At 55.3% G+C, this 20,641-nt stretch overlaps 1 protein-coding gene across 6 annotated transcripts in view; it reads right to left on the bottom strand.

The window, feature by feature from the left end:
• Nucleotides 1-14,188, bottom strand: part of GATA3 (GATA binding protein 3) — a 30,016-nt gene extending 15,828 nt beyond the window's left edge. For 2 of the 6 annotated variants that reach the window (XM_086334838.1, XM_086334843.1), the window contains exons 1-3: nt 4,597-4,808; nt 3,542-4,168; nt 672-1,208 (exon numbers count right to left, since the gene is read on the bottom strand). In XM_086334838.1, coding sequence (XP_086190964.1) covers nt 672-1,208; nt 3,542-3,782 — 778 coding nt within the window. In that variant the 5' untranslated portion in view covers nt 3,783-4,168; nt 4,597-4,808. Of the gene's footprint in view, nt 1-671; nt 1,209-3,541; nt 4,169-4,596; nt 4,809-4,984; nt 5,291-13,938 lie in introns of those variants that run through there. The other 4 variants (XM_086334840.1, XM_086334841.1, XM_086334844.1 and 1 more) reach the window with 4 other exon arrangements.
• Nucleotides 14,189-20,641: the final 6,453 nt, after the last annotated feature.

Genomic DNA, 20,641 nt, shown 5'->3' with positions numbered 1-20,641 from the left:
TAGCAATGGGCTCCCAGTAGCCAAAGACACTGCAGGTAACAAGCGCTTCTGATTGTCACTGAACTGCTTCCCCAGGGCGGAGCTCCCCTCTCTACCCAGAAGTCAGGATTCGAGCCCCCTTTGCCACGGAGAGAATGTGTGTCCTGCTTTTGCCAGGGTCCCGCCCCCGGCGAAAAATATACACATACTTTATTTATACATGTCTGTGTCAAGGGCTGTCCTCCGGTGACGGCCTGACCCCCTCCGAGCTGAGCAGAGGGAGAGAGCCAGGACACAGAGGCCAGGGGGGTCAGAGGAGGGACCTGTTTTGTTTGGGTTTCAGGAGGTTTCGTTTTAGCATTAAACACTAAAGATTTATTCCCTCGCCTTCCATTTGGGCTTGCAAACTGACTAAAGGTTACCGCCAGCACCCACCAATACCCCCGCAGGACAAGCAGGAGATGGGGGTTTGTTTTTGTTTATCTTTTTCCTTCTCCAGCTCTAAGGGGGCCTTTTCAACCAGATCCCACTTGCCCTCTGCTCTGAAGACAGGACCGAGACAAGACACACCTCCTTCTCTCCCCATGGAAGAACTGGGAAGGCGGGCTCTCTCGTCCCTGCCTGGGATTTCAGATTGTGGAGGGGGCTGGGGGGCAAGGGGGAAGGGTCTCTGGGGGAGAGAAGGTTCCTACCTGTGCTGGATCTCGCCTTGGGCCTCGACTTGCACCCGAAGCCGGTGGGGGAGCCCCCAAGGAGGCTGCTGGGCGGGAAGAGTCCAGAGCTGTACTCGGGGACGTATGGTGGGTAGGTGGTGATGGGGTGGTGGGCCGAGGCCGCCGCCCCTCCCAGGGTGGCCATGCTGCCGCGGGGGTGTGCCGACTCCAGCTTCATGCTGTCGGGCAGCGGCACCTGGTACTTGATGCACTCCTTCTCGTCCTGGCGGCCGGAGCCGGCGGAGCCCGGGGTGGACAGGGATGGGTCCGGGGAGACGTCCTTCGGCGGGGTGGGCGGGAAGGTGAAGAGGTGTGGGCTGGAGTGCCCCGCCGACAGGGAGGAGGACGAGGCCGGCGGGTAGACCGACAGGGGCCCCGGGGAGCCGTGGTGGATGGACGTCTTGGAGAAGGGGCTGAGGTTCCAGGGCGAAGCGGTGTGATGGCTGCCCAGGGCTTTGCCACCATCCAGCCAGGGCAGGGATCCGTGCAGCAGAGGTGGCCGGCACACCTGGCTCCCTGTAGGGGAGGGAAGGGGCCAGAGAGAGACACAGGCAGGTGAGAGCAGCCCCCAAAGGCACTGGGGGGCGTTCGCGCCCTCCACCCCTGCCCCCGCCCCGGCAGCAGGACAACCTCAACACAGACTGGCCCCAGCAGTACCTGGGCCAGCACACCCCTTTCACCCGTCTCCCACACCAAGGTCCCACCAGATCCAGGGAATCAAGGGCCTGCATCTGACCCTTGAGACCTGCTGCGATGGAGCAAGAAGGAGACCTGGCTTTCTTGGCCTCTCCAAATACACTTTCTAAATCACAGCCCCGAGGTCCCTCTCTGGAACCTGACTTGATTTATTGGTTTCCTTCAATGACCCAGCGGCCCCTAGCCTAGACCTAATCCCAGGCAGCTTGATAAGAGGGTGGGCTGTGAGGGATGAGGCCTAAAGGGGTGAACCCGGCTGCAGGACCACTCAAAACCAGAAGGACACACGGACCCAGCGGCCCAGGCCCAGAGCAGGAAGGATAAGGCTTGGAAGAGAGGGGAAGGACCGTTTTAGGGTGACTTCCATGTACCCCTACTTCACTGCTGGCCTATAAATGACCAGGCCTGAAATGAGATTTGCAGGAAAATTAATTGCTCAGGCTTTTGGAGAAAGTTTCCAAGGCTAGACCCTGAGATGGCACTTTTGTCTGCCTTTGTCACCCTCCCAAATCCTACTGGAAAAAAAAAAAAAACAACAGGCCCATCTCAACCCTAAGGTTGTGATTCCACCAGGGTAATATAAGAATTTTCACCTGAGCCCCAGAGACACAAAATTCCAGTTTCTGTGTCTATTTCGCTCACACGCAGTAAACTGAGCCCTCCTTTAAAATACAGAGCCATAAGGCAGCCCTAACTCAGACCAAAAGTCACTCTGAGAGGGGTAACTCTACACGGCAAGTGCAAATCCACACACTTATTGATCTTTTAATCCAGTACCTGTCTCAGCGTTTGACATTCTATTTAACCATTAAGAACAATACTGAAACTAAAATCTTCAGAGAGAGGAAGGGGAGGGGAGACGAGGGGGAAGGAGAGTTCTCTGAACACTGAGGGTCATGCTTCACATTATGCAGGAAGTCGTATAGTAAATAATATTAAGGCTGCATTTACCTCATTTCCACTTAACTGCTGATGTGCACAGAACGAGGGCAAAGAGCACCCCCCTGCAGAAACAATTGTTTAAAGCCTGGTGACAGCAGAGTGAGAACGCCGGCTCCCACAGGGGCTCTGTCATCAGCCCCAGCCCTGCGACCTAAGCAGGGGAGCCAGGGCGGATCTCCAGGAGAGCATCGCACAGTTCCTCCACCTAAAATGTTGCTCCTACTTTTTCTTTGGGAACCCACTTACAGGTGGAAAGTGTGAGAGCTTTCCCCCTCAGCTACATAGGGCTGGGTTTCTCTTTACCATTTCAGAATTCCCCCGAACTTCTCAAGATGAAAAGAGAAAGAAAAAAGAAAATACTGGAATTGCATTCATAGAAGGAAACCCTGATGGATCCTAAATCTTCTTTGGGACCCTATGGGTCAGTTGCAGGCAGGAGGAGAGAGAAAGGCAAGAGTTGCCGGGAGCAGGCAAGGAGGCAACCAAAAAGCATAGACGCAGGAAAATTCTGTGCAGGCGGGAATCTAGGAAATCCCAAACATCTCAAACTTAAAATGGTAGTCTTTCCACCAAAACCTGGTCAAGCACCAGAATCCCCTTCCTCGGAGCCTAGGAGTTAGGAGATATGCCTAAAAACCAAATGCACTAGTTTTAGGGAAAGGCCGAAACACAGCGAGGGGAATAAATACATTCCTTGGGCCCTTCTGGAAATGTGCTGGAGAAGCACACCGAGGCACGCCGGCAGAAGCCCCCGAGAGAGAACCACGGGATAAATGGGGGAGCGAAGCCCCTAGAAAGAACTAAGCCCCAGCCAAGTTTGGCCCGCGCCGGATGCCCGGCCTGGGGAGCGGTGGCCGGCGGAGGCGGAGGTTCGGCTCTCCCGGCGCCCCAGACCTCCCAGGCCCCAAAAGCCGCGGCCGCGCCGGGAGAGAGGGCTGCCGCGCGGCGCCCGCCAGGTGAGCGCCAGGCCCCCGGGCCGCAGCCGCGCAAAGGCGCCTGCTGCGACTGTTTTGAAAAACAGACTCTAGCGACGATCGAGACGCCTTCCTCGCCCATTTCCGGGCCCCAGTTTTTTAAATGGAGCAGCAGCGGCACTTGGGGGGGCTTTGGCCGGCTCTCCCCACCCCCTGGTCCCTCCCTGCCTCCCCGACCCGGGGAGCCGGGACAGCCGGTCGGGGGAGGGGTGGTCCTCGCACTCGGGGCGCACTCACCATGGTGGGTCGGAGGATACCTCTGCACAGTGGCCCTCACCGAGTTTCCGTAGTAGGACGGGACGTGGTTGCCTTGACCGTCGATGTTAAAAAGTACATCCACCTCCTCGGGCAGAGGGTACTGCGCCGGGTCCATGTAGGAGTGGCCGAGGCCCGGGTGGTGAGTGTCCGGGTGCTGCCCGTTGAGGACCGCGGGGTGGTGATGGCTCACCCAGCGAGGCTGGTCCGCCGTCACCTCCATGGCCCCGGCTGCGCTCGCGCCCTCTCGCCGGGCCCGGAACCCGCGCGCGGAGAGAGAGGGCGGTTGGGGGCTCCGAGGCTCCGCAGGTGCTCCTGCCGTCGGAGGGGCGGGGGTCGTTTAAGGATTTGTTTTCAGTGGGGGAATGGGAAAGCAGGGAAGGAAAGGTGAGTAAGTGAGATTTTTTTTTAAAAATAAATCTTTGCGGGGTAGTTTAGCAAAGAGAAGAAGAGGAAGAAAAAAAAAAGAAAGAAATTCCCAAAATTAGGTACGGGAGGACAAAAACGGGCCAAATTGTAAAAGAGAAGCGAGGACTGGCTAGAATTCTGCAAGTGAGGCTCCTGTTCACCGGGGGCTCCTCGGCGGCTCCAAGACTCTTTCTGGGCCACCTGCAAAGGAGAGAAGGGGAGACCTGGATGAGATCCTAAGCACTTAGCACCTGAGTTTATGAAGTGGCATCTCCTCCCCTCGAGCCGTCCTGCCCCGCGCCCGCGCCCCCGGGACACGCTAACACGCGCGCACTCGCGCACGCCCCCTCCGGAGCTCGGAAAACCGGGAGGCAGCGAAGGACCCGACGTCTCCCAAGCGCATCCCCAGCTGCCTGGCTCTCCCGGGATCCCGGGACTGACTGAGCGGTTCCCACTTGAACGACAGCTCCCTCCCTCCGGGGACCCAGGTCCCAGGACCGACTTTCCAGCCTCCAGAAACTCCCCGAAAGAGGAGGGTTGAGTTTTCCGTGTTTTAAAGTCCTCCCAAATGGAGAGAGAAAACAAATCAAAGCTTAAAAAAAAAAAAAAAAAAAGTCGCCAGTACCAACCTGGGTAGCGAGGAGCAGAGAGGAAGAGAAGGAGGCGTGCGACCGGGAGAGCAGAAACTGCCCGGTCAGATTGCGTGGCTCGCTCTGCCTCGCGCGCTCGCCGTCCCTCTCTCTCTCTTTTCCTCTCTCTCTCCCTATTTTTTTTTTTTTTTTTTTACAGGGAATGCATTCTTTCTGAAAGTATCAAGACGGCGCCAGGCAGCTCAGTGTTCGCAGACAGCTGTGGCGCGACGGAACTTAAGGAGGTTCTAGTGTCATCCGCGCCGCCGGGGGAGGAGCCTGGCGCTGGCGAGGAGGGGACAGGATCCCAGCACAAGGAAACTGCAACCCAAACCCGCTCAGGACTTCACCCCCCCACCCCCACCTCTCCTCCCGCCCCTCCACTGACCGGAAAGGGGCGCCGCGGAGGGCAGCCCGGGCGGAGGGGCAGCGGGGAGGGTGGGCTAGGCGCGCCACGGGCTTCGGGGCGGAGGGGGCGGGCAGGAGGGAATACGCGCTCTGGCCCTTTAAATGTGGCTCCGGCTCCTGCCAATTCATTCCGGCTCGATGGATTATTCCGTACCGGGGACACCGGTCTGCCCCATTCATGAAGTTTATTCTACAGACGGCCCTTCTTTTTCAGACTTTTTAAATGAGCAAACATTTTTTTTTGCATTCATTCCAAGGTATTGGGTCGTTTATTGCTGTGAGGTCTCTGCAAGTAAAAGTGGTCAGGAAAAAAAAAAATGTAATGTCAGAATACATGGAGATATGCGTCTCTTGAGAACTGCCTAAGAAATTGAGGAACTGGGGGAGAGTTGGGGGGGCAAGGGAGGGTCGGGGGCGGGGCGGAATGTGACTTTGATTGAAATGTCGGTGGCAACTTTTTGGTGGTCGTGGTCTACATTCTCCCAGCCTCTGGCGTTCACAAGCCCCTGGCAAGAATGTCTCAGCTGTTGCAGCTGTCCCTTCCAGACCTAATATTCGTAATCAATGCGTGCTTTTGACCAGAGTGACAGTAGTGATGGATGAAAAGGGGGGGAGGTGAGAATCTGGTTCCCCAAGCACTCAGGTCTTTGCTCCGGTTACCCAACTTGTTCCCTCTTCCCCGCCCAGAGCCCTATTTACTCCCGCTCCCGGCGTTTTTCCCCAGCCCCCTCCTGCGGCCCCCACCCGGGCCGCCGGGCAGGACTGCGGCGACCTCCCCGGGGCCCCGCAGCTCGCGGGACTAGCTGGGTCCGGCCTCGCAGCCTCGGGCGGAGGCAGCAGAGATCAGAGACAGCCCGGCGAAGGGGCGGGGCGCCCGGGGCGGGGCCGAGAAGGGGCCAATCAGCGCGCGAGGCTGCGGCGCGGCCGCGATTGGACGGCCCCGCGGGCTGCAACCTCCCTGGCGGGTCTCGGTGCTTTGAGCCACTGCATCCCCTAGCGGCGCTCAGGCTGCTGCAGCCGTCTGGCCCCAGAAAGCGGCCCGGGTGTGCTAGAGTCGAGCGGGAAGCGAAGTCTCAAGGTTCCACCCGCGGCTCCCCTCAGGGCAATGTGTGCAAGGAGAGAGCGTGGGTTCTCCCTCAGGCTTTGCCACGGACGGTACTGACAGTTTGATTTGGGGTTCAATTGGAAGGCATTATTCCCTCTTCGCTTCTCTACCCCACCCCGTGACAATTCCCTACAAATACGCCTTAAAAAAGTCAACATAGAAGAGACCATCCCTTAAAGTGCTAGAGGATTCCTTCCTTGAGGTGAAAGAAAACCACCCATATTCAACCTTAACTCGGTGTGTGTATGGAGCGGGGGGGGGGGGGGGGGGGGGGGGGGCTGTCCTGCTTTAATATACAATCCTCGTAGAAAGACTAACAAATTTCATTTGGAAGAAATAGTGGAAACGTGGCTCTTCCTGACGTGGAAGTTTTCTTGAGTCTCCATTTTCTTAAAGCTGACGTTTGTTAGATGTTTGTTAGAAACATCAGCTTGAGTTTCTAGACACGAAACGGTAAGAAAGTCCCTAAATTAACCCCCCTCCCCATGTTTCTCCTGAGCCCACTTAGTCCCTGCTTATTAGGGTGGCCCAGTAAAGGAGCATCGATTTTCCTTCATTCTGACCACGTCTCTCTAGGGCCAGTCAAGCTGCCAGCCTCTCCTGCTCACCGCGCTCTCCAAACCTTTTAATTATTTAGCTTCTGTCTAACATCCACCGGAAACCGCTCCATAAACAAGGACAACGGACTCATACACATTGTTGCTAAAAGTCCCGAGATTCAGCTTAAGGATGGCTGCAGAGGCGGAAAAAAAGAAAAGAAAAGGGCATCTTTGCGCGTTGATCTAGGACCCGCCGACACTAGCCGGACCCCAGTTCAAAGCTACGCGGAAAATACCAAACGGAGCTCTTTGGTCCTCTGCGCCAAGACCTGAAAGTCCAGGAAATAAAAGGGACCCATCCTCGGAAAGAGACGCTGCTGACGCCAGGACTTGAAAACGTTAACTTCAGAGGCTAAAGCCGATTTTAAAAGACAAAGAGAAAATATCCCTGAGAAGGAGGCCTTCCGGTGTAGTGGCGCCTCTGATAATGCTCAAACTTTGGGGGGAGGTATTATTCATTTTAATTAAATCACGAGCACCAAGTCTGGCTGCACTGACCTGAAGAGCCACCCCCAACCCTTGGAAAAATAAAAGATCTCGAAGGCCCCTTCTTGGTCTGGGTGGTTTGGGGCTGGCAGAGAGGAGTGGGGGCCTGCGGCTGGGTGCCCAGTGTAATGGAGCCAGCCTGTAGGGGGTATTTAACATTTAATTCCCAGCCGGTCCGCCCCTGTTCCCGGACTGACAGTGGGTAATTGGGAAAGAGGACGTTGCTCTTTTGATGGCCCGCGCCGGCCAGTCTCGCCGACGCCACACTGGGTTTGACGTCACGGGCCCAACCCCAGAGCCCTGAGTACAGAGCTGGGGGGAGGGAAAAGGAGAGGAGGGGTCTACCGAGCGGGGAGGGCCGAGGTCGGCCCCGGGACCCACGCGGAAGGAAGGGGGAAGGGAGCAAGGCGGGACAGAGGCTGCGGCGCGTGGCCTGAGGCGGAGAGCCGGGCTGCGGGAGTCTAGGCCAGGCCCGGCGCCTGCCTGACCTGCCTCGCGGGCAAATGCAGGCCGGGCTTCCTCCTCTGAGGGCGGACGGGGGGAGCGTGGGGGCTCGAGGCCCGGTGAAGGGAAGAAAAGGTGGTACTGAGCCCCCCTCTGCCCTAGCCCGCAAAGCTAATCCCAGCCTCCTGCGGAAACGCCTCAGCGCCCTCCTGCAGATCTGAAGCCCCCCCTGCCCCCCCTCCCGGGCTCCTATCCAGGACCCCGGCCCGGGCCGGTCTAGAGAGCCCCCGTCCCTCCTCTCCTCCCCGGGAGCGGCCGGCGGAGCTCGGGTCAGGGAAGCGAGGTGGAGACCTAGAAGGATGCTGCCGCCGCCGCCGCCGCAGCAGCAGGGCCCTGGGCTCCTGCAGAGCGGTAGGCCTCCCTCTCCAGAGCAAGGGGCTGGCCGAGGTCTGGATGCCTGGGACCCCTAGGGCGAGCATCCCGAAGCAGAGACGGCGACCGCGCGTCTACCGTCCATCCCCGGTCGCCCGGAACCGGTACCCGGGCTGAGCGTGGGGCGGCGGGAGCCGGTTGGCCTATCTGAAACGCCAGGCCTCGAGGCGGCTGCTTCAGGCGTCAAGTTGAGCGGGGTGTGTGTGCCCTCTTGGGGAAAGGGTAAGAAATGGAGCCTTCCTTTCTCTCCTCGGTCGGGGTAAGCTGGGACCCCCCCCCCCACCACCACCACCACACACACACACACTCCCAAACACATGCCCTCCAGCTGAGGTCCCTCCCACCCGCCCTCCTGGGAGCTCAGACGCTCTCATCGGATCCAAGTGGGGAACCCAATCCCGCAAAGGAGCCAGAGCCCGCAGCGTAGAGAGGAGGAGCGTGCCCCCCGCCCCAGGCTCACCCCTGGGGTCGCAGGACCCAGAGAGCGGAGATCCACGTGGCCAGCGTCACCCACCCGAGCCTGGCGACAGGCGCGTCCAGGCGAGCTCCGCGGGGCCGAGGTGTCTGGAGAGCGGCCCCGGGCGCCCGCGCGCGGCCCACCGAGGGTAACCAGAAAAGCCAGCCTCGGGGTCGAAGTCATAAAGTTACTAATCCTGTGCAGGGGGAGTGAGCGTGCCTCGGGCCGCCTGGGGCGGTCATTTGAGCGTGTTTACTTAAGGACTTTGCAAGCGGAGCGCGCGCGATATAGTCGGATTTCCAGCGAGGCAGCAAATATTTGCAAGCGAGAGAAAGAAGCGGAGCCCGGCCGCGCCGCTGCGTCCCTCCCCCCGGAGCCGCGGCGCCGGCTTGGGCGGACCCGGCCGCGCCGCTGAAGACAGAAATGAAGCCGGGAACCTGCGGGGCTGGGGGGCAGGGAGGGCGCAGAGCCACAGCAAAGGCCAAAAACTGCTGTGCGGCCCCTAGGCCCTGGCGAGCTGGGGCTGGGGGAGGAGAAGTCCCTTCCAGCTCGATCAATCTTCCTGGGCTGCGATCGGTCAATAAAAATGGTGTGAACCGACCGCGATCGTTGTGCGTCTGGGGAGGAAGTGGAGGCCAGAGGTGCCGAGGCTGGCGCCAGCGCCCCTCACCAGCCCCGTTCGCGCCCAGGCGGTCTGCAAGCCCCAGGCCGGTGGCCAGTTCGTCGCCGGGAGCCCAGCGCGGCCCGGCAAGGCCTTTAATTGGGTGTCTCCATTTTTATAGTGGCCATTGTTGGAGCAATTAGCGAGAGACAATAAGCGCCAAGAGGCGTTTAATTCGATTCCGTGCGCCGGCTGCGGCGCTCTGGAAGAAGTGGCTGGCCCTGGAGGGAAGATCTGGTTAAGTGCCGGCTCCCTGCCTTGCCAGTCTAGTCTTAGATGTGGGAGTTCTCCAGGGGCAAGTTGAAAGCGGAGTGAGAGCTTTCACCCTAGTCCTGGACTGGGAGGATCCCGTCCCGGGTCTCGCTAGCCCCGCGGGGCGCCCACGGAACCGCCGCGCCTACAGGCAGCACGCGTCCGGCTTGGGTCCCCTATTACCTGTTAGAGGGAGAAAAGCAAACAGGACAGGGACGTGGAAAACGGCCTCCTTCCTTCTTAGCCCTCGGACCCCCATCTCGATCACCCGAACCATCCCAGTTTCCTTCCCAATCGGGGGAGGAGGGGCAAAGGAGAGAACCCCCTCCTCGCGCGTACACACCTCGCTCTTCACCGAGCACGCCTCGCCACCCCCTTCCCTGCCTCTGCCCTCGGATTAGGTTACCGTGGCCGAGCGAGGATTTCTACTGGATACGAGAATAGCACAGGTAAAGCTGTATAAACAGCTCGCCGGCTGCCGGGCGAGAGGGTTACGCGGGGGACACGGCTCAAGGCGCCACCGCCAGGCCCGGCTGCGCGAGCGAAACGGCGGGGGAGCCCGCTCGGGCGCCGCGTCCGAGACAGCGCAGGCTAAACACATATTACACGACATCTCTGCAGCTCTGCCGCCTCTCAAGCCCCCTTTCTCTTTCCCGCATGAACTGAAATGCAGAAAGTGGACAGTGGGGTCACAGGATGATGGAGAGAAGCAGGCGGTGGGCAGTGCTGACGGTGCTGTTCAAATGAAATACAGCTAGCCAGCAGGGACGCAGAATAAAGGGGATCCCAAAATAGACTGGCAAAGGAAAGATGCTAGAAGTAGAAGCAGCAAGGGGGAAACCCGCGAGAACGCAGGCGAAAAGCGCTCGCGGCTCGCGCATTGCTTCTCCCGGCTCCAACGCCCACCCGCCCAGGCCCAGGAAGCCCAGGAAAATTGAGCCAGCGCTTTGGGGATGGTATGTGGCTTAGATTTACTTTTTTTTTTTTCCTCGCTTATTCATCTATCACCGTTTAAAACTCGAAGGAAACCCGCCTGGGCCAGAACGGGCTACCAGAGAAGTCCGAGAGGAGATAAGCCAGAAGATTACCCGCCCCCCCAGAACCCGCCCCCAGCGCCAGGCCGGGCCCTCCAGCTTCGAGGGATCCTGGCCCTCCTTGTGAAGCTATGCTTTTCTCCCCGGTTGAGAAAAACCCTGATGGTAGCTAGATAAAAATTGGGTGGGTAGGGGTGTAGAGGAAAGGGGGGGAGGGGGAGGAGAGGGGATTTCTCTTTTCGAGTTTACCAGTGCACATGTCAGAGGGGTTGGCCGGGGGGGGGGGGGGGGGGAGCCCCCGGGCTGGATGGGTGAGAAAGATTTCCCCTTGATGGGGTGGATCGAAAGGCCTGCGAGTCACCCTGCAGGAAGGGGGCACCTCCGACCTCTCCCTCCCTCCTGGCTTTAGGGGCCTAGAAGACAGGTGGAACCAAGAGAGAAGGGAAAGGATGGGGGGTGCTCCAGCAGGTCCCCGCGGTGTGTCCGCAGGCACAGGCCGCGTGTCCCACCCAGCAACACCAGTGACTTCCTAAAGCGGCCCGCAGCGCCTAAACCCAAGCTCTCACGATGTGGTGTCCTCGGGTCATGGCTGAAGCCTTCGAGACACCCAGGGAAGGGAGCAGCCGCCCCGCAGGCGAGGAAGGAGTCAGCATGAGGGATCCACCCACGTCAACTCCAGGCCCTCGCATTTGGGGGGCGCCGGCTCCATCTCCCTTCGCCTCCCAGTGTCCCCGCTCTGTCGCAGCTGCCTCACCGCCCCGCACCTTTAGAAGCCCGGGGCCAGCCCCGAACCCGGCGCTAGCCGTGGCCAACTCTTCTCCGACCACTTCATTTTGACATTTCAGGAAGAGGAGGGCTTTCTCCTGGGGCTGCTGTGTTTTTTACTTTTCTAGAGTTGCCAGAAAACTGGGATGTTGATGGCTGAACAATGACAGTGCGCTTTGAGGGCTGGGGACGTCATGACCCGGACAGGGAAATGGAGAAAGGTAATCTGTGCCGACCAGGAGTCAGCAGAGGCGAGCTTCTAAACGCACCAAGTGTCCGCGTCTTCCTTGGACACGCTAGAGACCTCCGGGTAAAATCTGGGGGGCTCCCCGGCTCTCAGGGGTTCACACTTCGCCCAGCCCCCGCCTCTCCCCTCCGGGCCCGGCTTGCGCTGGGCTCTCGGCTGCCTGCCACCTCGCGGACCTCAAGCAATTTGTTATATAAAACAAAACTGCAACCGCACACGTGTACCAGCACACCCGCAGCGACGGACACCCAGGGAGAACTCCGCTCCAGCGCCTTGGGCCACGTTTCTTTCTGGTCCTTCCAACAGCCGCATCCCTGCCACCACCTCTAGTCCCAGCTGCCCGAAGCAAAAAGGGAGATTCGGACTTCAAATCTGGGGCTCCCTTGGCCCGCTCCCTGCAGTGGGTAAAGCAATCTCTAGTTACTCCCACCATTAAGAAAAAGAGTTGATCAGAAATATTTGGTCCGCACACAAAGACGTACCACAAAAGGAATGCACTTTTCTGCGCGAAAGCCTTCGGACTAGGAGTCCACACCTGAACGCAGCCCAGAAATGGTTAGAGTAGCCTGCTGCGGGACAGTGCTGGGCCTTCGGACTCAGCCCCACGGCCTTCTCAGGACCTCCCGCGGTTCCCGGCTTGTACTGCCTTAACCTCCGAGAAAGCGGCTCTCAGCCACCCGGCTCCCTGCCGCATTCCCGACCTCTCTGGGTGGCCCTGCGCTGCTGGGGTCGCCTTAGAGAGGCTCCGCTGATGCGCCCTAGAGGCGCCCACTCCCCTTTCTTTACTGCGCCCCCGGACTCACCCACACCTCATATATCGTTGGCAAAAGGCAGGATGGCCACATCAAATAAAGCAAAAGGCAGCTTCCCAGTCTCCGGCTTTTGGCAGGAAAAGACCAACCCCAATTCTGATTCCCCAGGACTGGTGGGGATTCTAGTGTAGATGGGAGGATGCGCATGGAGGGGCGGGGTGCGGTGCGGGGCTTGTGTCCAGAGAGCCGTTCAGCCAGATTCTCAGACCCCAGCTGACTTCTCCAGCTAGGAACCTGAGGCCTGGCGGGACAACGCTGAGGGCTGGGCCTCCTGCCTGGCCCCAGGAAATTGGTACGGGGGCCCCTAAGACCCTACACCCACCTGGGTCTTGATTTGTCTGCCCTGGGCGCTGAATCCCACCCCAGATTCAGATGGGCAGCAAACAATTCATTTCCTCAGGATCACACATTTTAAAGGTTTAATGGTGAGCCTACTCCCCATGACCAGCCATTTGGTCCTGCAAGCATCTCCTAACCAGGACCCTTCCTGGGTTGACTCTACCAGCCTGGCTGGTACCCCACTACCTCAAACCTGTCATGCAACCGACAGCCGCCCTCCCCGCACCTTTTCTGCCACAAGCACTAAGGGATGAAAGGGCTACAAATGTTACTTTATTATTATTTGTCCCTTTAAAGTTCCTCAACCCCCACCTAGAACCCCAGCACTCGAGTGAATGTGGGTGATGCAAGAAGACAAAAAGCACAGGGGAACTGGGAACCCAGCGGAGCGGAGATCCTGAAGGTTAGACTCCTTTCCATCCCTGCTCAGGACAGACTTATCCATGTCCACTTCCCAAGCACCCCACAGTGTCTGAGAGGAAAGAAAAGTGAATAAAAGCAACTCTTGTGCTTAGATACTCTCCTGTTCAGATACTTTCTGAGAATGCAACTTCCCTTGCATTGTAACGTTATCTGTCTTCACTGGGAACTGCTTCCCAATGAGTGACTTCTTGGAGGTCTGCTGGTCCAATGTCCCTGGAGAAAATAGAATCCTAGTTCCCTCTGCCCCTGCCATTCCCCAGTTCCCTAGCACCCTCTCCCAGGCTTCGGTTTTCTCACCCACCTTAGGGTGCTTCTGGAATCAAAGGTGCCTGCCAGCCACTAGCTCCCCAGGGGATGTCAGATGCTCACACATCTGGGTTCCAACTTTCAACCCACAGCCACAGCTGTTTCTTTAATTGTATTCAGAGACAATGAGCCTAATCAGGCACTTGTGGGCAGAGGGAAATAAACATGAAATTGACACTCCACAGCCACCTTGGGGAGAAGGCTGAGCTGCTCATTCAGACTGGTTCTTTCCTCAACCCTCTGCCCTCCCTGAAGAGGAAAATATATCCAGCCCTTCCGGAGCCTTACCATCCTCTCCTATTTTTCTGTTTAATTTTTTCTCCACATGCCTAGTTCTACTGGCTCTTTCCTCCAAACATGGACAGGCACACATGCACACACCACACTCTCCCAAGGTCATTGCAGAAAGTCAAAGATTTCCAGGGACCAGAAAGAACAAGGACTGGGGTCTAGTTCATTTTCTTCAAGGGGCAGCTGTTCTTCTGGAGCGGAGACCGCCTGTTAATTCTCTCCACGTGAAGCAGGGAAAGCCCATGCAGAGCAAAAGACAGAAGATAGTGATATTCACTAACCTGGGTAGCTTGCTCTCGGCCGCCAGCTGTTTATTTTTTATTTTTTTATTTTTCCTGACTTGCTGGAGATCTGAAGGCAGAAATGACAGGCAGACCTGACCACTGTTGTCGCTGCCGCGGTCCTCGCCGCCCCAGCTGCTTACGGCATCTCACGCAGGCTTCCAGCGAGAACTAAAACCAGGGTGATGTGCATCCTTCCTAGGAACCCTCCTCCCCCGCCTCCTGCTCACTGTAGAGAGCAGAGCTCTTCCGGGTTGCGAAGAGGGAAAGGGAGGGAGGGAGGGAGAGAGGCTGAGGGAGGAATGAATTTCACCCCCCTTCTGCAAACAGGCACACTGCACATCAGGAGTAAGTGACACCGGCAGAGCTGGGGGAATGAGGAAAGACTGTTTGAAATGTGACCAGCCCCCTGGTGCCTACGAAGTCCACTGTCTCTGGCGGGGCTGGAATTAACACTGTAAATGTCACTAGTAGTGTTGACTGGGTCACCAGCAACCATAGATAGAAAAACTTTTCAAGAGTTTCCCTCCCACTTTGGAAGTGGAGACCCAGAGAAAGCATCTGGAGATAAACCTCATGGCCACATTTAGGCCATGGTCTCAACCTCCCAGACCCTACCCGCCACCCCTGCATCTGACTGTTCCACCACGCTCTGTATAGGCTGACGCTTCAAAAATGAATACAATCCACTTTCCACTACTCTAGCCACAGCTGGCCAGTGAAAGTTAGGAAAAGCAGGAAGGTCAGTGACTTCACTCTGGGCTTGCTGGCTACAACTTAGCTCTTCATGGAGGCCATAAAAACACGTGAAGCAGCGACACTTGTGCACCCACTAAGTAAAAGTTTGGGGAGAGTCTCCCGAGGGGTCCCAACTCTTTCCAAAAAGACTTCTGGGAGAAATTAACCTTCTAGGAAAGTGAGACAAAGGAGCAAGAATCAGAGGTCACTCTGAAGATAAAATGTTAGAAGGAAAATGATCTTATTCGTCTACCCACCAGAGGGAACAAGCTCCCGCCCTCAGCCTCAGGAGCCCCCCTCCTGTACCATCCCTACTTCTGCAGGGGAGGGGGTGGAGATCAAAATAATCCACAGAGGGAGTCTGCCATGAATAAAATTTCTGCAAGAGTAAAACGAAACTCCATAAACATTGGGGTAGAAAGGTCAGCGTCCATTTGTTTTGACAGGTAGAGTTTTCCCTTCACAATATTTATACAACAGGAATATGGAGACTGACTTTAAAAATAAATCAATCTTTGGGGAGAAATAAAAAAGAAAATGTGTCCACCGCTGGGCCAGGAAGTCAAGAAGTTTCTTGGGCTGGAACCAGTTCGGTAGGAGGGAGTGGCATGATGTGACGGTTCCAAGTGTTCATGGGTGGCTGTTCCCCACGGCGAGGACGAGGCCATTGGTCAGCGGGGCCAGAATGAGTGGGCAGAGGTGGGGCGGCGCCGAGGCGGGCAGGTGCCCAGCGCTGCCCCGGCGGCCGACGGCCGGATCCGGGAAGGGCAACTGCCTGCGCCTCGGATCCTAGCCTGCCTGCAGCCGCTCAAGGCCCCCGGACCTGGACACAGCACGCCCCGCTTTGCGCCTCGCTCAGCATCCTCCGGGGTCTAGGTTTAAGCCACATGCGGGATGGGCGCGGGGTGTCTTATCGTTTGCACAGATGGCCAGGAGACAAGCCGGGAGCCCCCCTGCCCCCGAGGAAGCTCTGAGGTCCACCTCGCGTCACGGCTCAGCCCCTCCCCCGCCGGCGGCCCTGGCCCTCCTGCCTGCCGCCACCCAGCGGCAGAGCCACGTTCTCTGGCGCCGAGGCGCGGAGTCGGCACGGGTGCGCCTTTCGAGGGCGTCAGGGAGAGGTCACTCCTTCCCCCAACCTGTTGCCCCGGCGCGAGTCAGGGAACCGCGGGCTGTTCCCGGAGGGCGGCCGAGGGTGGAGCCCTTCAGGGTTCCCCGGCCACTCGCTCCTCTTCACTCCTGCCTTGTAGGCAACAAGACCCCCCGCCCCCGGACCCAGGAGGGTCATTGGCCACCCAGATGGCGACATCTGTCTCCTTGACTTGGATGTCAGCTGTGCCCGCCATCTCGCCTGTTTCTGCATCTCCCCTATAACTTCTGCGCCCTTTCGAGGGTCTCCTCCCTTCATCTCCTCCCTTCCCCATCACAGAGTCACCTCCAACCTGCCAGCCTTTTACCTTTAGCATCTGGATCCCCGCCCTGCAACACTACCCCCGCCCCTCCCGCCCGCCGACCCCAGGCTCGCGCCCTCTCCGTCACCCTAGCACCCACACGCTCGTCACCCTGTCCCTGGGGCGCGCCTGCCACCCTCCGCCCGGTTCCGGCCGGGTCTGACGGCCCCTGCCCGCGTTCCTTTTCTGCTGACGCGGGCATTTGCTCGTCTCCGGTTTAAAGTGACTCTCTGGTTAAGGGAAGGAGAAACCTGACCGCTTGCACACAGCACCCCCGTCGCCCCAATTCTACCTTTAGCAAAAGAAGGTTTATTTTAAGGACACTCGACTGCCAAAGATACTGGGGCTTAAAAAAAAAAAATCCAAAGGACTTAATTAAAATATAACCGATTTTGAATTCAATGTCCAGTAAGGGGCAAGATTCTGAGAAGAAATACCAGCTGGGCATTTCTTGTCATCTTGATGGACTTAGCAGTGGAAAGTGCTGCTAATTAGGAATCCAGGAGAGAATTATTCCAGGATGGCTGGGGGAAATTTGATGTTGGGGGGGAGTGGGCAGCAGGGTGAAGAAAGGATACAATTTATCCTGAGAAGTAAACAAAGTGAAGGAAAGATGCTGGTCACTTATCCAGAGGGGCTAAAGATTAATTTGGGATTCGAGGACACTGGCCCCTGCACATGGTAAAGATGTGACTTTAATGAAGCTACAAGTCACTTTCTGAATTTTAAAAGCTGCCACCCTGGCTTGCTGATTTGTGGTTCAGGTCTCTGTGCTTGTGTGTGTGTGTGTGTGTGTGTGTGTACTTGTGCTCACGAGAGACAGAAAAAAAGACCCTCCTTTATTCAGGGAGCAACTGCCAGTGTTAAAAGCTGAGGGGCCTCGGATCCCCAGGTGCTTGGGAGAGGCTCCATCTTAACAAGTCCGAGGAGAGAGGGTGACTTCCCTCCCAAGGTTTCAGAACTCAAAAATGAGCCTTTTTATTGACATGTCCTTGGAAGACAAGAATCCAGCTCCCTGGCACATACAGAGGGCCCTCAGGGGCAGCTCACCTGTGCCTGCACCCCTGTCTCTTCACCACCCCAACCCACCCCCAGCACATACCACCGGCCTTTTAGCCCCTTAACCCAGGGCAGGTGATCCTCCTTCCTGGAATTGGATTCAGAGGCTGAACTAGGAGAAGTGTTCTATGTGGCTCCAGGGCCTGGGGACTGCGCTGGGTCTGGGGTTCTTCCTGGAGGCAACCATGCCATTCTAATTGGCACCAGCATCGACTGCTTTCAATTCTGTGGTGGGTTGGACCACAACCCCACAAACTAAGGCATTTGATTGGATTTTAAACATAAAGGAAAGTCGCTGGGCATGTGGCGGTGGAAGATAGATCAGTAAATGACTAACAGATAATGGAAACACTGTGTCCCCGGATCTCAGCGATGGCCACACAGATAGGAACTTCACCTGTTGGATGAAGAAAAAGGAGACCCCGTAGGAAGAAATAATCGCTGGCAGAATCTCCAGTCTTTCTAAGAACGTGCCGCCACTTAGAGTTGTTCCGAGCAGGGCTGGAGGAACCATATATTTATTCTTCCAGGTTTCCCACATCCCATTTCTTTTCCCTTTTAAAACACAGGAAATCTTTTCTCCTCCTGCCTATCAGCCTACAGCATCATTCCCCTTCTCCATTAGTCTACCTTCCTGTGTATACCCTTAGACTGGCTTAGTTCACCTAAGTTCACTCTCTGCCAGATGAAAACACACACTCAATATTAGCCTTGGTTTAAAAGTTCCACTCTTTCAAGCCCATTCATTGACATTTATTTTATTATAAATATGTACGGTGGGGTGTTGGGAGGGAGTAAACAGATGTCTAGCGTGGGGACAGTCAGTTCTTTCATTTTTCTTTTGCAAGAGAACATTTTTATTAAACTCAACTTTTTGGTCTGGTACTTTGCCTATGTTCTTTGACCAAAACTCAGCCTGGTTGGGGAGTGAGTAGGTGGTGGGGGCCTGGATGGTATAGAACATGGATGTCTCAAATGAAAGTTTCACAAAGCAATGACTGGAAATCTTTAAAAAAAAAAAAAAAAAAAACAGAACTATTCCACCCAGGCGCCCTAAATAAATAGCCCCGTTTGCAAATTCCTATCAATTATTACGTGATGGGAAAAAATCCTATCTGAAAATAAAGCACGTGAACGTGGAGAATTTTAATTAAATCTTACTGTGGATATAATAACATGGAAGTGATTTTTCATTCGGCGCTTGCCTGCTCACCAGTGTTTTATGGCGTTTTCTTGCCTCTGACTTTATTTTAAAATATTAGACGAGGTGGAGAATTATAAACGACTCTTTCCTTATCTGTACTGCTCACATATCCAGGATCAGAGGAGCTGATTAAGAAAGAAGTCAGAGGCAACGTTGGATTCATAATGATTTGGAATAATGAATCCTTATCTCTGCTTTCCAGATTATCTGCCTTTCAGCTCCCAATGTTTTGTTACATGGGATAATTTATTGCATCTAATACATCACAATGAATCTGATGGTAGAAAGTGATGGCCGACGTTGTGAAAGGGGGCCCTTATTTTTTATCCCGGGGCAATGAAACTGCTTTTTGCAGTTTTTAATTGGGAAAATATAAGGTAGATCTGATAAAAAAAAAAAAAAAAAAGAGCTGGGTATAATCTTGCCTGCTCGGCTTTACCACGGTGCTCTTTAATTAGTGTGTCAATTTCAGGCTGAAATTAACAAGATCGACCTGAAACCCGGGCTTAGTTTCTCCCCAGCACCTAGATCCTAATTTTTAACATGATTTATTTTTATGAAAAAGGAGATAATTAATCATAAACACTGAGGAGAGCACAGAGCGGAGTTGAGATAAAATGCCATTTGCATCTTTATATAGAGAGATACCAATAATGTTAATTTTTCAGAGATTTCTTCACTCCTTGCCATCTCCTGCCCTCACTCAGCTCCCACCCCGACCTCTGGCCACTCCAGTCCCATTCTTAGTAAACAAGAAAGAAAAAAAATCAACTCCAGATTCCTCTTTGGTATTCACTGATCTTTCTTTTAAGGGTATATATTTTTATATATTGTCAGCTCCTCCGGCTTTGTCTGTTAACACATGCGGAATTTTACAGGCTTCCTTCCCTCCTCAGAGCAGTGAGCTGGGTGGATCGCCTGCTCTCTCTTCCACCTACCCTCACCATCTTCCTTCCATTTTTGAGTTAGAGAGAGGAGGACACACATCTCATTTAATGGTTAATTAGTTACAATAATTGGCATTTTTGTTTCTTTTGTCTTTTGCCCTAGCCCAAGGAACAAAAGCCATCCCAATGCAACAGGCTTTCCTCTGTGCTGCTTTCAGGACCGATTTCAGAATCCAAGGCTACACCAGCATCCCCTCCCTACCCCAGACAGCACTAGCCACCTCCTGGCTTCAGGAAGTAAGAAGGGGCAGGAGTCACTAGTAATTTGCTCTTTAAGCTTTTTGTGCCTGTTGATTACTTTCTGGTTGCTTGGATTAAACAATCGTTGCAAATATGCAAACCAGTGAAAGGCAATTCATACATATTCGCTCTCCAATTGTTCCTCCTGACGTCAGATCATAATTTCTTGGTAATTGGATGGCTTGCACCCGAATAATGCGCATCTGACATTCTCCACGTTTGCTCTGGGTTGTACTAGATTTTGTGCTGGGAGTGGGGGGGCAGGGAGGAGAAATTGATTTTTTTTTTTTTTTTAAGAATTCTTTTCTGTGCACTGAAGTTCCTGCTGTCTCCCTTCCTCCCCTACACTTAAGAATAGTTGCTTATGAAGTGTGAGGATATGGGAGTTTGTTTCTTGGGAATATCATTTCCTAGGCAGTTCTTGAGTAGATTGAAGAAAGTTGAAGACAGGCTGGTAAAGATGGAGGAAATGGGGATACAGTTGGGGCAGAAGCAGGGGTGAGTGTCTGTGGAGCCAGAACCACTTCTCTTTCTCTGCTCGGATCTGCAAAGTGTCCTGCTGTGTGACTTCGTCATGTCAGGCTAGGTTCTCAGCTCTGAAGTCAAGTCTCCATTCCTGAACGTGACCCCACACACTCAAATCATTAAAAGCTTGAAGCTTGATTATAAAGATATTTCAGGTTTTAGGCAGGTGGTCCCAGAGAGAGACCTGACTTTCTGATATTTTCTCTTTCCCTTCACCTCTGCCGGCCTTAGTTCAGTGGACCTAGACTGCTAGGTCCGCTAGGTCCGGATTCTGTATCCAATACTTTGGGATTGCCTCTCCTTCCCGACCCCCTCTTCATCCCTTCCCCCTCTTCCTTTTGCTCTCTTTTCCCTCTCTTTAGGACACATCACTCCAAGAATTTCAAGTATCAAGTAATATTAATTTCTCGACCCTAACCAGTGAAGAGCAGATGATCTGATAGGAGTATAAAAATGGTGCTTCCCTAGATGAAACAGACCAGTGGAGCCTGCTGGGCCGATTCCCATGGCCAGATGAACATTCAATTTTCCGGCATTATCTC

This window comes from Bos grunniens, chromosome 13 (genome assembly GCF_055505025.1).
Source record: "Bos grunniens cultivar Pamir isolate PY7600 chromosome 13, Bosgru_T2T1.0, whole genome shotgun sequence".
In the NCBI taxonomy this organism is placed as follows: Eukaryota; Metazoa; Chordata; class Mammalia; order Artiodactyla; family Bovidae; genus Bos; species Bos grunniens.
The sequence above is the reverse complement of the archived record's forward strand: the minus strand, read 5'-3'. Positions and strand labels throughout refer to the sequence as shown.